The following is a 15,581-nucleotide window of genomic DNA, read 5'->3' on the forward strand; positions in this document are numbered from 1 at the left end:
TGAAGACTATTATATAGTTCAAGTGTTTCTCAACTAAGAGTGACATCATGTGCTATTTCATATTTCCAGGAATATTTCTATTCAACCTTTTTACAGATTCAGAATTCAGTAATATTACATTTGCATTAGCAAAATAATTATATTTAATTAATTTCAGTGTATAAATTGGAAATTTTGGGTCTATAGCCACGCACAGTGATAAATTATATGGTGTGAATTGCAAGGCAAGTGATGAATGCCTCATGCGCTTTTTGAGCTAATGTTTATATTTTTTGTTCACTAAAACCCAAGTACTAGTAGAATATTTGAATGGAAAGTGAGGTAGAAAGGGAAGTAGCTATGACCTATTCTCAAATAGTCTTGGGGTTTACTGATAGTGACTTGGCATTTTGATGATGTAGTCTTGGCTTCTCTCTCCCATTTTTTCACCTTCCCCACCTCAGTCTCCCTTAACCATACTTAATTTAACTTGTTGATATATTTATAACCAGTTGATATAATGTCCAAATGTGTTTGAGAAATGAATTTTAAATATAGTTATTTGGCACACATTTTTGCCAAGTGTTGTTTGCTGAAGCAGCCATTTTCCTAGATATTCATTGGTAAACTGAGAAAGATAAATGTGTTTTTGCTTGTTTTGAGACCCAATTCCAGTGATTTGAAGTTGCTTCGAAAAATATCATCATTAATAGCGTAATTGATGTATTGTTATGCCAATAACCTAATTTGAATATCAATTTCAATAATATTAGGATGAGAGAGGGCTTCTCTTTCGTTTATATCACAGATGTAGGCATTGTTGCCCAGGGGTTTTTGAAGCTTTTAACATATGTGTACAAATGTGCATCAAGATGGCGTCAAAGTGATAGCTTTATGTCGTTCTGCCAAGCAGTTGGAGTGAGCATCGGTCGTGTGACCCATTTTGATTACGCGAAAGCGGAAGTTTCGCCGCCCAGGTGAAGTTTTCATTTCCCCCAGCATCGGCACCGTTAGCGTCTGCCGCTGGACCACTGGCACGGGCTATCGATTAACGATGCGCTCCATAGACGCTTTTGCGTTGATAAAACTCCTGGGGTTCCCCTTGGCAACAGCGCCAGCCGTGGATTCGGTTTTACTTCATGCGCATGCAAAACTTGAATGTCCCGTGTAGGTAAAGTTTTCGTAGCTTCTAACCGAGGCCGAATAGGGTTAGGAGGTTTGGTTAAGTGTAAATGAATTTGTGAGGTTTTGATACTCAGGGGAAAGGGTTAATTTAGTGCTCAAGAGTGCAAAACCAATGTGAAATCAATTGGACACCTTTAAATTGATCCTCTGGGTTAAACTGACCCCTCCTAAGATCTATCCACCCATGTCCCCCGCCCTGTGGTTTTGCATCGCCAGCTGCATATTTCTTCTGTCGCCATGGACTCTCTGAATTATGCCTACGAATAAAGGTTTAATTAGAGGAAATCAGTATCAGTTTGTCGGAAGGCCAGGCTGGCCCAAAGAAGGATGCGCCAAGTCATGTTTATCTTCTTCTGTTTAGTCCAGCTTCATAACGTTTTGGTTTCCTATTTTAAATTTCCGCCCGTTTCTGGTGTCTCGTTCTCCCACCCCTTCCCCCCTCCTTTAGTGTACTGTGTAGATTAAAATCGTCTCATTTCACTCGGAGCTGTATCGATCCCTCGGTGGCCGATGCAATTTGTTGCAAAATTGGTCACGCCCCCCCCTCCCCGAATTATCTTTGGCGTCTGCCACCGAGCCGCTCACTCTCGTGCAGGGGAATCAAATGGTGGCGCTGTCTGGTATCATGACTCCTTTACGCCTTCCCCGCATTAGCTTTTAAACGCAAAGCTCTGGGCCGAACTCGATAGCCTTGAAATGGCCGACAAGCGAGCTCTCCTCGTGCGGCGGCGGTGCTCGGTCCTCCTTTCCCTTGTCGCTTCTCCCAGTCCCATCCTTCCCCCTCCATGCCAACTCCGCCCCTTCTCATACCCCGAAGACTTAACCTCGCCTCTTCCATCTCTTACCCTCACCCACCTATCCTGGGACCTCCTCGCGAGACACCCCCGCATCCCCGCCCCCTCACGGAAAATGTTGCTCACCAGTGCTTTCCGAGCTTTCTTACGCACTTGCCCTCGCTAGCTACTTCCCCCCCCTCTCCTCGTCCCTGCCTTTATATTATACCTCCCTCGTTCAGCACTCGACGGTGGAACGTTACCAACCCCTCCCTACCGGGCGTGCCTAGCTATCTTCTGGGAACCATGTTGCCAGATATACATTGTGCACGCTCATGGCTTTGAGCCCCGCATAGGGTTGGGCTTTCACACGTTATGATGACTGATATGAACTGATACGGCTGCTAGAAGTGAGCCATAAGGTTCTTGAACCTTCCCTACCCATCACTTTCCATTTTGTTTTTAAATGTTTTGCCGTGCCAACGGCAAGAGCGATTTGCTTAGCCAGGAGATGACAATTTAAATCGAAGAGTGATTTAATCGTTATTGCGCAGTCTATTGTTTTTTTTCATCGTGGACGACGAACAGCGCAAATAGACTATGCCATGCCGCTTGCTCAATTCAGGCGAAGACCTTGCGTAGGTGTATTCCGGAGAAGTAATCAATAAGGCAAGCGAATCATGCCTCTCCGTTCTTTCACCTGAGGTTTTGTGCTTATAGATAGCTGGGCGGAACACACCTTTTTTTGATTTTCGAATCGTGGTTAAAGCGTCTTGGCGTTAAATAGGTCGTCGGTAGGTTTTTCAGGCGATTTAATAAGTCATGAGGAAAATGATTGACATTTTTTATCAGGAATTATTTTCGGTGAATAAACGGGGGTTTAATTTGCATAAAACCAACTCAAGGTGTTTAATATTTTTTAACACAACCTATGCTAATTGTAAGAGCATCAATAGGGCATGTGCAAACTTGTTTAATGCCCTTTTCATTTAAAAATTCATCTGACATGCTCTTATTGTCATTATATATCTGCTTCATCATCATGGGTGCCAATGTATGGGAACTATTCTGAGAAATCAAGGAATGGATTCTTTGGAAGCAATTATTTAAATCAGCCTTTTTACAGATTGCATTGTTGGATACAAGCTATGTACTTGAAACGACTGCACTGCCATGTATTGAAACACTTGAGTATTCCTACATATGTATGTAACCTTCACACAGTTGTTCTTGCAAAGCTGAATGATTAATAGATGTTTGCAATTAGCTAAACACATTTTTAGGGATTTGGTAGAATTTCTAGTGGAATTAAATCTTAAGAAAACGGTATGTTATTCAATCCATCTATTATAAAAGTAACCAAATACCTAAACCACCAAGTATAAAATTTATATTGATAAAAAAATAAATGCCCAAAAGTAATACTGTCAGAAGTAATCATACCGATTTTATTATACTATATGAAGGATATAATATTTTGCACAGTCACTTCTAATACTTATTTCAGTAGGTTTGACTGTTATTATATATTTACATATGTTTGGAAACTCGTATAGGTAATTGAAACTATGATCTATCCAATGGCATGTTGAAAAAATACTTTAAATTCTCATTCTTTAATATTTGAAATTGAAGACAGCCAATATCATATGGGTTCTTATGGTGGGATCAATTAAAAGTTAATGGCATATTTATTTAGCCTTAGTCCTAAAACAGGACTATTGGCCTTTGCATCAGACTGTTAAGAGTGAAAGCAATGGAGACGATTACAAACACCCAGAAATAATTTCATCCGATGAAAAGGATTTATATCATGTAAAACTAACCATAGGCCATTGATGTAACTGTTGAAATATAATGCGAATTTTCGGAATGCTTAAACATTAGATTAGTTCAAGACTTGTGATATGATGCTATGTGAATTGGCTGCTGAACTCATATCTCACATATGTTTGTAAAAAACCTGCTTATCAGTGTGCAAACTATTGGTTACATCTTGGCGTAAAATATAAAACAATGAATAAAGTTTTATTTGCATAAGTGTACATATATGTAGCAAAACAAAATTGAGAACTACAGACTATAAAGATTTTCAAAGGTTTCAAGGATAATGCAATGACCAGAAAAATGAATAAATGACAAACACAACATAAGGATATCATAAAGCAACCTGTCCAAATAACGAATGAACATTGTTAAATATGACTATGAAGATATAAAATGTACTCGTGGGGGTGTTTATGGTTGTTGATTTTGGCATTGTCCGGAAGATGTTTTGAAGAAAGGTGTATTTATGTAGCCTGCAAGCCACTGCCCGGGTATGTGACAGGGAAGAACATTTTTTACCTGAACATAACCCTACTGTGGTTGGACAATGTTATTATGATCCCTTATATTTCACGAAAAAATGGCATCTTAAATCTATATGTTCTACACTTAATCTCTATAATTTTATTTACATTATCTCTCTTTTCGGGGGTAATGATACATTTTCAAAGTCACTACTACTAAGAGATGCCCTTACAATTATGTTTTTTTCTATTTCATTGACTCTATGTCTTAAAAATAAAACACGATGGAATGAAATATTTATTTAAACTTCTTTGATACAAAATAATAATTTAAAGTGAAAGTTATCTGCATAAAACCCAAAAGCTACTGCAAGGGTGAGGGGGGGCAGTGTTAGGTCACCAGTCATGCATGCACAATCATGGCACAGACATCAGTTTGATCATGCACTCGAACAAGTTGTTCGCATGAAAGGAGCCACTTGTATACAAAAATATTCAATTGCAGGATTATTCAAGAAAAGGATATAATCGATTCACGTAGGAACAATGTTTTCAAAATCGGTGTATTTACATTGGATGTAGGTTATTGACCAAATATAAACACTAACAACACAATTCTGTGTTCTTGCAATCATATCTATTTTGATCTCTAATCATGCGAGGAAAATATGACAAATCAAATCTATTTTTTGATCTATCTATCTCCCTAATTTTATGTACGTGATCTGATCTACCATAGTAGGCATGTAATATGTCTCTAATGTCCTCGGATAAGTGAGCTGATTCAAATTTTTGCAGTAAATGTAACATGTATTTCAACCAATGGTCAACTGGTGGCTGCCGTCCTACTTTTCCATTCGTGTTTGTTATGACACTGCTACATTGTTTGTAACAATTTTTAACAAACCAAAATTCTCAGTGGCATTTTTGCAGAGACTTTCGTTACATTTACTTACATCTTTTCAAAATTAAATACAGCAATATTCTGATGTAACGAAGAAAATTGATGAAGCATTTCATGTTAAATGTGTTTGAATATGGCCAATTTTATATGGAAAAAAATTACTTGAAGTCCTTGTGTTTTAAGAATATTATGTCTGGAATGATAAATTGATTTTAATTGTTTTATTCTTTTAGGCTGAGCCATTTTATGGTGCTGTGGATCTCCAGCAATTCCCAAGGTATAGGGAATTTGTAGCATATCCTATGGACTTGGGTCTTATTGATAGAAATATTCGGAGAAGAACATATGGGAGTACTGAGGCATTTTTTGCTGATATGAAATGGCTTGTCCACAACAGTATCATTTTCAATACCCGTAAGTTATTCAATTTGCTTGTAGCATATGGTTTAGTTTCTTTATGTTATGTGTTAAAGTAATAAATAGATTTATTATTACATATAATTAATCTTAAGCCAGTTGGGAAAGTGAATAGATGTGGAAAAGACTGATGTTGAAAAAATTTCTGGTGATGTGTGTTTATTGGTTTTTAAAATAGTGTTCCTTTCTGCGAGATGTCAAACACTAAAATTGTTAAGTACAGTTTTATTTAGTGCTCTTAGTTACCCTCTGCTTGCCCTTAGTTTATCAACAAATGAACCATGAATTAATGAATTACTTTTTAAGCTTGTGTGGTGTTTTGGTAGAATTTATTGTACAGTTTTATTATGAGACCCATAAGGCATAGGACATTTTAGGGGCAGTACTTTGGTGAGAAATTTATAGGGCTTGATTATTTAACTTAATTTTTAGGGGAGAAATTTCCTGTATGAATTATAGTTTCATTCTGAAAGATTTCAATTCCCATATCTATTATAAGCAATGTAAAAACACCATATACATTTTTAATCAAGTATTTCTTAAAATCTTATTGAGAAATAATCTTGCTATTATTTTCAGAAAATTAAAAATTACATTCTTGTAAACATGATAGTCTTCTGAAGGAATATTCCTACTATTGTCTCTAGTCTCAAAATATTGGAACGTGACTTTTGTGATGAATCTGTTCGGTGCATGCTATTAGTATAATGTAGAGTGGATGTAATGAAAGGAAGCAGCATTCTTGAACTTTTCTGAAGGTAGAAACAATGGGAAGTTATAAGCACTGTAGGAAGTTTTCAAGAATCAGCAAAGGAAAATTGTTGCATCACCATTTGGTGTTGAATTTTGAAACTCTCTCACACACCACAGTCCAACTCTTCTACAAAAAATAACTCAGAGTTGACTGAAGCGTGTTCCTAGTAATGATTATTATTTGACCGAGTGATTAGCTCTGTATGACATGTAACTTTTCAATGCTCACTTAGAATTTACAGGAAGAATTCGGGATAAAACCCAATTTTTATTTTATTTGTTACTGAGTATTTTAACATTGTCAAATTTTACAGTTTGCCCATCCATCTGATCAGGAGCTTGGTTATCAAAGCCTAGGTGTCAGTAAATTAGGATGCAATGTATGTACTTTTGATATCCCTTGGAATAGAAGCTGTGCAAAGTCTATGCTGACCCAGATGGTTTACACTCAAAAGCTCTCTCAAGTGCTAATTGAAAAAACTGTGGGAATTGCCACAACAGTAACTTTTACTGAAGTTATCCACTAATGTGCGTTACCATGCAACAATTTTCAAAGTGTAAAAATCATTCCCCTTGACTGGGATCTCAGATGCTCTTTTAAATGCTCACAACATTTGTTAATAATAATAATAATAAACATCTTTATCGGGGTGAGACTGGGACTAGATGGTCTCTTCTGTCCCTAACCCATATTACCCCTAGCCCTGCTATTTAACTGAGATAAATGTGGAGTGTTATATAAATGAGAAATGTAGAGTTTTTCTAGTGCTTTTGCTGTCCAATAAGATGCAAAAACTACACAAGATTCTTTCATGCATAAATATTGCTTCATTTACATAACTATTGAGTTTACTTTCTATTGTGAATATTCCTCAGATTTCACCTTTCTAAATTAGCTAAAATGGTATGCTAGAATTAAGTATCATCTACATTCTTGTATAGTTTGATCCTAGCTTCTAAGTTAAATTCCCAACTTCAATGAAATTCTCATAATGAAAGTCTTCTGAAGAGACTTAACTCATTGTGTTTTCTTATTGCTCTTTTCATTGCACTGTTTCCAATAATCTTCTCCTCTCAATCTATTATGGTCATTTTTACTCTTTATATCGCTCCTAATATATTGTTTTGGGATTCTTCCCTTCAAGCTGTTTCTATGTTTAAACGTCAAGAGAAAATTTAACACTTGATAGCCAATGTCAGATGCTTTAAGTCTCCCATTTTCAGTAAGTTCAGTATGCTCCCTCCACCATGTATTTATATTTGTACTGCAAATGTGTTTGTAAAAAAGAATGTAACAATAGTTTCTAGTAATGCTGATGTACATGAATATAGCACTCGTGAGGTTAATAACTTGAATATACCATATGTGCATTCTAACTGTTCTTATCTAGGGCCCCATATCATTGGTTCTCATTTTTTTGTATGACAATCTGCCAGCTGACTTTAAAATCTCCAAGTGGCCTACATCCTTCAAATGCAAGCTGAAAAGAATGTGCTATAGCCCTAGTAAATACCTTTTTTTTGCTATGTAGTGTGTTCCCATTTGATGTGTCCTATATAAAATATAAGGGCCATGGTAGTCTATTTAAAAAAAATAAAGAAAGTACATTATTTTCCTTTGCTTACAGCATCAAGATGCCATATTCATTGTAGAATTACGTCAATATGAATGATTGAAGCTTATTTTTTAATTCCTCAAAAGTATTTCTTATATAGTATAGTTCAACCCTTATGCTTAAGAGCAAAATTCTCATATTTAAAATTTGACTATACATAGGTGTATATGGTAATTTTTTTCATAATGATGGTATATTAGAACTGGCGTTTTCAGAGGTCTAGAGTTCTAATGACCATTTGCAACTTAACATTTCTCAAATAAGTCATTCTTCTGAGGAATGGCACACATTTTAGATACAAATGTGGAATATTAAGTGTCAGCCCTCAGTGTTCTGTTATTTTAAATTTCACCATGCATGATTATTATCAATCACTGGGTTGATGCACTTTTCCAGATATATTAGAAAATAAAAATGTATTTATTTTAAGTGAAACTATCCACAGTTTTTCAAAAAGTTTTATTTTTCTTCGTAAAATTGTCTAGATGAATTAATTATATAATATTCCGTGTGCTTTTATTGAGTTCGTTTTTTTCCTGTGAAAATAATTCGTGAACTCAGTCTTGAAAATAAATATTTTAGTTTCCACCATTCTATAGTTGCTCAAGGCTCATGAAGTGATGAATTTATTGAGTGGGCATAAATGGAAATTTTCACTGTTATGTATTTGTCTTTGTTATTTAATGTTGAGTTATTATTAGTGGTGTAGGTACTTTCGTTCTGTGCGGCGACATCACCGGAGAACATGGCTTGTGTAGAGTAATCCATTCATTTAACTCTCTGTTACATTGCTTTGTGCTTCTTTTTGGTGCTATTTAATTGGAAATTTATGTGTATTACCATGAGTTAAAACTTGTTCATAGGAACTAGACCTTCTATCCTTGACAAAACTAGAATCATATGCACCATAGTGTGAATGATTTAAGAGACCTTATTCAGAAAGTTGTTGCTATGATTTTCAACTTTTAAGTTTTTGATAAATAATGGTATATTATTTGTCTTCATTCTTTCATTGCTTGCTGAATTTTATGAAAAAAATAATTTGGTTTTGCTCATGGCTATATAAGAACTTAGAATAATTTTATTTTGATGTTAACTTGATATCACGAATGCTAATATTGTGTAAGACTTTGTGGTATTTAGTATAAGTGATAAACATATGTTCAACTTTGATGTATAGTATTATTTTCAATTTTTCAAGTTCAAATTGATTAATTATGGTTTTTCTGAATTTGGGATGAAATTAGAAAGAAACTATGAAACTTCTTCAAATAAACGTTGAATGTGTAAAATGAGTGTTACTTGAATTCATGGAGTACACTATTACAGAAAGGTTTGTTGTAATGTCGGGTGTCAGGTGTGTTTCATCAGAAGAGGCGAAGAAAAGTATTGCTGTCCAGTCTGTGTCCATCCAAAACCTAATTAAACTGTAAATTGATTACCCAATAATAATTAAAACTCATGGAGTTGTAAATCAGGTCCAAGAAGTACAGGGTGCGGCAACATAAATTCCTTTTTTCAAGCACAAAACATTTTCAAACACAAAAAGGAAGTTATTTTGCCGCACCCTGTGTCATGCTGTGCCGGCATGTAGGTATATGTTGATTTTGATGTTCATTTACCTCTTCGCTGAGCAACTGTAATATAGCCAAGACTATATTTGTTTATAAATATCCTATCACAAAACTTCAGGACCTGGATCACATGCTGTGGAGAAATCAGCTCCATTTAAGAGTGGTAACAACATTAATAGTTATTGTCTGATCTGTGAGATGCCACTGAAAACTGAAGCCTTATCCTTGTCTGAGACTTTCTTTTAATTCAGCCCTTGAAAGCCTACCAATTGCATTCCTCTGTCTGAAGTGGATATGTTCACATGTATAATACATCCAGATATTTTATTATTTTTGTTGTTTTTTTTTCAAAATGTTCCAAGTACTACAAAATGCTGAAATTCATAATGTAATTATGTTCAGTTATATCGGTTTTCTTAAGTGACTGGCTTGTGGTGGTGTAAGTAACTGGATATAAAATATGCCTGATTAAAACATTTTAATGGACAATTATTTTAATTCAGAAGTTACAATTAAGGGTTGTAAGAATTTTACCTATGATTGTCTATAAATCTCATATTTGTGCCACATCTTGGATTGCAAAAATCTTCCAAAAACATGAATTTAATATGATATAGTTTATTTGCATTTCTGTGATATTTTTGGTTGTAAACAGCTCCTAAATTACGCATAATCTCAAAGTCAAAGTGGGGGGTCACCTATTTAGAAGGAAAATTCATATGACCACAATACTATGGCTGTTGTAGTATGTAACAGAATGTATGTATTAATCCTTTTGACTGATAGGTGAATATATTCAAACCTATTTGGCTAATCAATTATTATTATTTTTCTAAAGAATGCAGACGTCGTGCACTATCAGTTCTGTTTTCGTTTTCAAACATAAGTTGGCCCCATAACTTCTTATAATTTTTTTTTAGGACTTTAAATTCAACTGTATTTGCTGTTTTGCCAGAACTACAATCGTTCACTTGCTTCAGCAATAATTTGTGCTACCTCTTGTATCACTTATCATGGTGTAAGGTGAAATTTCCTATGGTCTTGCTAGTGAGGGGAAAGCATGCGGTCAGTGAAAACATTTTGGGAATGCAAAATAGTTAGTCCTGCATTCTTGGTATATAATAGATTTAAAAAATTTGCATGTCCATAATAACTGTAGATGCACACATTTTTTGTAGTTTTTGAGGTTACACGTTGCTATTAAATAATTAACTTTAAAGAAAATAGCATAGCATTGTATTTGGTGTTTGCAGTGTGGCCAATTGTAATTAATTATATTGATCTCTTATGACTTAATTTGGTTAATACCTTTGTATTATTGTGCTTCCTTTTAATTAATGTTTCTTTTGCTATTTTTTATACAGAGCATGCAAAGTTGACGTCAATTGCAAGATCCATGTTGAAGATTTGTCGGCAGGAGTTGTTGGAAATTGAGAACTGTCCAGACTGTTACTCTAATGCACACACGAGAAAAGACAATTGGTTTATAGATGTCTGTGTAAGTTTCTGATATTTTTACTATCCCCAATCCATCTTCCAAATAGAAGCATTTATTTTTTGGAAATCCAGGAAAAAGTAAATTGCGAGCCTTCTGAAATAATTTAGGGTTGTATTTCAGACTCTTAAGAAATATCATTTGATCATTTTATTATACTTAATTTTCATTGTGGTGCATTTTTTTGCACAATCCACGTTTTGGTCAATAACTGTACTCAATGCGAAAACCAAGACTCAAATGAAGAATTTGAAAATATGCTAATTTTACTTGAAATTTCATTTAGGGAACATAAAAAATCAACAGCTGCACTTATTTGGTGTACTTCCTTGATATTTCCACTAGGTGTTATGTTTTTTATATTTTAAAATTTTTATTGAAGTAATTGTTTATCATAATGTAACTATAATTTTTATACTTCTTTTATTGCTACCGATTAATGATTTTAATACATGGTAAAAGATAATTTATCCAAAATTCTGAATCGTGTAATATCAAAAAGACAAATGAAAATGTATGAGCTGTGTTGTTGATAACATGCTAAAGCTAATAATTATCAAGTCAACCATCCAAGGAGAGATTCATATGATCTATGTGTATGAATCAGTGTAACTGTTCCTTTGCCTTTTGTTGAGGGAAAAATGAAAAAAGTGTAATTTGTGTGGGTATTCAAATTGACACAGGTCATAAATTGCATGAATTAGAAGCAAGTTGTCAGGTAAGATGATACAGATGGCTACTCTTCATGTGTTTTTCTCAGGCCGGAATTGGCCTTTAAAGTCTAGGTACATGCAGTGAATTGAAAGAAATTTGTCTCTTCCACATTGATAGCTATGTCAAAAATCTCCAAAATAGATAAAGTAATTCTATTTTCCTAGTGTTTAATGGAACAAGGTTCATAATTTAAAGACATGTCGCAGAAATTGCACTTTTATCTGGTATAGGAGTTATGGCATGCCACATTAAAACTAGTATTGCACATTAAAAGTGCCATTTAATTTTCACAACTTATTACTGAAGAGAACATGCTACTCTAATGAAAAATTATAAGAGTTAAATTCATTTGGCACAGTCTTTGGAATTGCTGATGTGAGGGTTATATTCCACTTTACATTAGGGCCTGCTTTTACAATATCTCCTTAAATCCAATCATTAGTTAATGTAAAGGTTAAGTTACCTTGGGGAATACAACCAAATTTGATTTTTATAAATAAATAAGACTTCTCATTATTGAATGTGGACAACTGTAGCAACATTGCCTTTCAGTTATTGAGCAGCTTAACAGTCAGTTTATATGTTAACTAGCAGTTGTGAAACTGTACTTTAACCTTAAACGTAGGTTAAAGTGAGCCTTCTGCTCAACATGGCATTGTAAAGCATGGCCTAAGAGATTTTAGTTAACTCTTGTGTTTGTTTTTTCTGTTGTATTTTTGCTATAATGTTCATTACTTTGAAAGAAATAGGAGCTAGAGTAAAACAAAATCAAAATACTTTTCAAAATAGTCATTACCCTAATTTTGGTTATTTTTTTACTTCTTAAAATTTGTATTTTCAAATCTTAGCCTCCTCTTTATCTGATGGTATTTATTTATTTTAAAATAACTTTCTTTTGGAATTTTTGAAATTTTTTTAATGCAAATGCTTAAAAAAAAGGGGAGATAAAATTTACTATTGTTATTACTGACTGGTTCTTTTTTTTCTTGGCACATGGTAATAGGAACACTTAAAATAGAATGGTTATATTCTTAGCAATTTAAAGTGAATAGTCCTTGTGCGAACTAACTTAATGTCATTCTGTTTTTATTATATTTTTCAAATGCTATTTTAATGTAAAATTTCAGAGAAGGCCCCATATTCTTGTCTGGGCCAAACTGAAGGGATTTCCGCATTGGCCAGCCAAAGCAATGAGAATTAATAAAGAGAGTTGTGTGGATGTAAGATTTTTTGGTGCTCATGATAGGTTAGTATGCGTAGTTATTTCAATAATCAATGTGGATCTTAATAGTGAATTCTCTAATGGGATGTTTATTGTTCTTGTTTCATTGTGCATTATAAAATTATTTTTCAGGGCTTGGGTACCAGCTAGAGATTGCTTTCTTTATAGTAGAGAAATGCCAGCACCGCCAAAGAACCGGAAAAAGAATAATTTTGATGGGTGTATAATGGTACGTATAACATATTTGTTGATGTTCTGACTGACAATGCTGAGTATTTCCATTACTTTTTTAAATGTTCATCTATGTTATCAGTCTTTGCTGTATGCACTTTGACTGATGTATGTTATTTATTTTTCTCTAGACTGAAAGACTGGAATTAACAAATACTTGATTGTATGTTAATCAATTGAAGATGCAAATAAATGTAAACAAAACAAAGGGAAGGCACTTTTCAAAAAGCCAAGTTAAATATTAAAATAGGTTCTCATAAACCTTTGATCATATAACCTTTTTCGGAACTGATCTGAACCAAGGTAGTCAAAGTAGTAGGGACGTAAGAAGAAGACTTGTGTTAGGCAAAGAAGTTTTCACAAGTAGGAAAGGAGCTGATGACAGGGATAATTGAGTAAGAATATTAAGAAATGACTTGTCAAAACTTTGATATGGAGCGTAGTTATGTAGGATACAGAAACATGGTCATTAAAGTAAGATGATAGGTATATATAGGAGGGATTTGAAATGTGGACATGGAGAAGGTGAAGTGGATGGAAAGGAATTCAAATGAGGAAGCACTGGGCATGATGGGGGAGGAGAGAGGATTGTTGGGAGAAATCTAAATGAGGCAGGAAAGATAGATGCAGTGCATTTTACATTGGCAATTGGATGTTTAAGACTGAAAGATGTGAGAATCTTAGGAAAATAAGGGGAAGGAATGGGATATGTATGTTGGATGGAATGAAGGGAGGTGATGAATGGGATGAAGGGAGGGAATGTACAATAATAAAAGAATGGCTCATTCCAGTGTCAGTTGTCAGGTTTTGTTTTGTTAGGAAAGGCAAGTAGTTGTATCATTGTGCACTGGTATGGTTCTATCCATCCAAAACCATAAATGGTAGAAAACCGATTGAATCTGTAAGAAATCTTCATATAGAAATATAATACCGTGTTTTTCTCAACTAATTAGCTAATTGTTACTATTTTGTGTGTGTCATTTAGTGGCATTTCAGTGAATGTCTTCTATTAGTAAATGCGATGCTGTATACCAGCACTTGATGTATGGTCTTGTCAACTAAAAATTCTATTTATTTGTAGTGACTAATATTTTTGAAAATGCTGGTAAGCATGTGTGACACTCTTCCATGTTTGAAATAAGATGTAAATATGAATAAAATTACTACAGTTTCCTGGTGTAGGTATCGAGTTTTCAACAAGGTTTTGATGAATGTTACAAGTTTTTTAAATTCCAATGAATGAATCATTTCTGGCATGATTTGGTTCTGCAAAATTCTGATTGCTTCTATTTGAAATAGATAATATTGAAGTACACACCCTACAGTAATATAAGGTCATTGCATTCACACCCAATGACTTATTATGTGGTGGGTGGTGTCAAGGAATAAGTGATGATAAGCTTTGGACCATGAGCAATATTTTGATCAAAAGATGTTACACAAATGCTTACTGATAAATTTTTTTGATGCGTGTAATGCAATTTTCCATAATTAAATATCTTTCTTCTCATAACCCACTCCTGCTATCCCCCTTCCAAACGTATTTGCACATTTGTTCAACTTTTAGCTGATGATGATGCAATGCACAGAAACCTAGGTCCAATTAAAGACGTTTAAATGATGTAAAATTACATTTAATTTTACCCAAATTTCCAAAGATCCCCCAGTAACTTGATTAACTTTTGCTCAAAAGTGTAACCTCTTTGGAGTTCTCTCGATTTTGCTAGTGTAACCTGAATGTCGATGATGATGAACCATTAGTGAATACTGGGATGAGGGTTATTGTCATATGCTGGACAATAATTAGTTGTAGAAGTTATATGGAAAGGCTGGTACTAAGCTATGGCAAGTACCTGAAATTGGGATATATGTCCTAAGCTAGCCCTTGAATAGTAATTTGAAACAGTGAACATAGATGTCCCACCTACTATAGTGTGTTGCATCTAATTCTGGGATGAAGGAGTCTTTTATATTGTCATGTTATGATTGTCAGTGTCCTTTGTAGTGATTTTATAGTTAAGTTTCATGTCATTACAGTAATGCATTTATTCCATTTCAGGAAGTGGAAGATCACATTAAAAAGCTTAAGGAAAGATTTGGTGTTTTTGTGTATGCTCCTTTGCGGACCGTTTATGAGCCTTCACAGGATGATGAGATTATCATGAAAATGTTACCCAAGGTAAGATGAACACTAATACCATTTTTATTAACTACTAGCTGTGTATATTTAACAGAGAAAAGGATTCCATTTATTTTGTCCAACACTTTGAATAAATGCAAATCAACAATTTCAAATTTTGATTTATCCTTGATTGAATTTATAGTAGCAAAATATGGAAATTATGATTTGCAGAGTTTTATATCTGTGTACATTTTTTCACCTAATAATGGCTTTTTAAGGTCCCTAAAACTTTCCTTCCATGTTGT

At 34.3% G+C, this 15,581-nt stretch overlaps 1 protein-coding gene across 4 annotated transcripts in view; it reads left to right on the forward strand.

The window, feature by feature from the left end:
• Window positions 1-15,581, forward strand: part of Zmynd8 (Zinc finger MYND-type containing 8) — a 125,019-nt gene that overhangs the window by 7,793 nt on the left and 101,645 nt on the right. For all 4 annotated transcript variants that reach the window (XM_071599438.1, XM_071599441.1, XM_071599439.1 and 1 more), the window contains exons 7-11: window positions 5,366-5,546; window positions 10,857-10,990; window positions 12,829-12,947; window positions 13,056-13,152; window positions 15,214-15,333. In XM_071599438.1, the coding sequence (XP_071455539.1) occupies window positions 5,366-5,546; window positions 10,857-10,990; window positions 12,829-12,947; window positions 13,056-13,152; window positions 15,214-15,333 (651 nt within the window). The remainder of the gene's footprint in view (window positions 1-5,365; window positions 5,547-10,856; window positions 10,991-12,828; window positions 12,948-13,055; window positions 13,153-15,213; window positions 15,334-15,581) is intronic.

The sequence above is a fragment of the Hetaerina americana genome, unplaced genomic scaffold (assembly GCF_022747635.1).
Source record: "Hetaerina americana unplaced genomic scaffold, ioHetAmer1.1.p SCAF_11, whole genome shotgun sequence".
In the NCBI taxonomy this organism is placed as follows: Eukaryota; Metazoa; Arthropoda; class Insecta; order Odonata; family Calopterygidae; genus Hetaerina; species Hetaerina americana.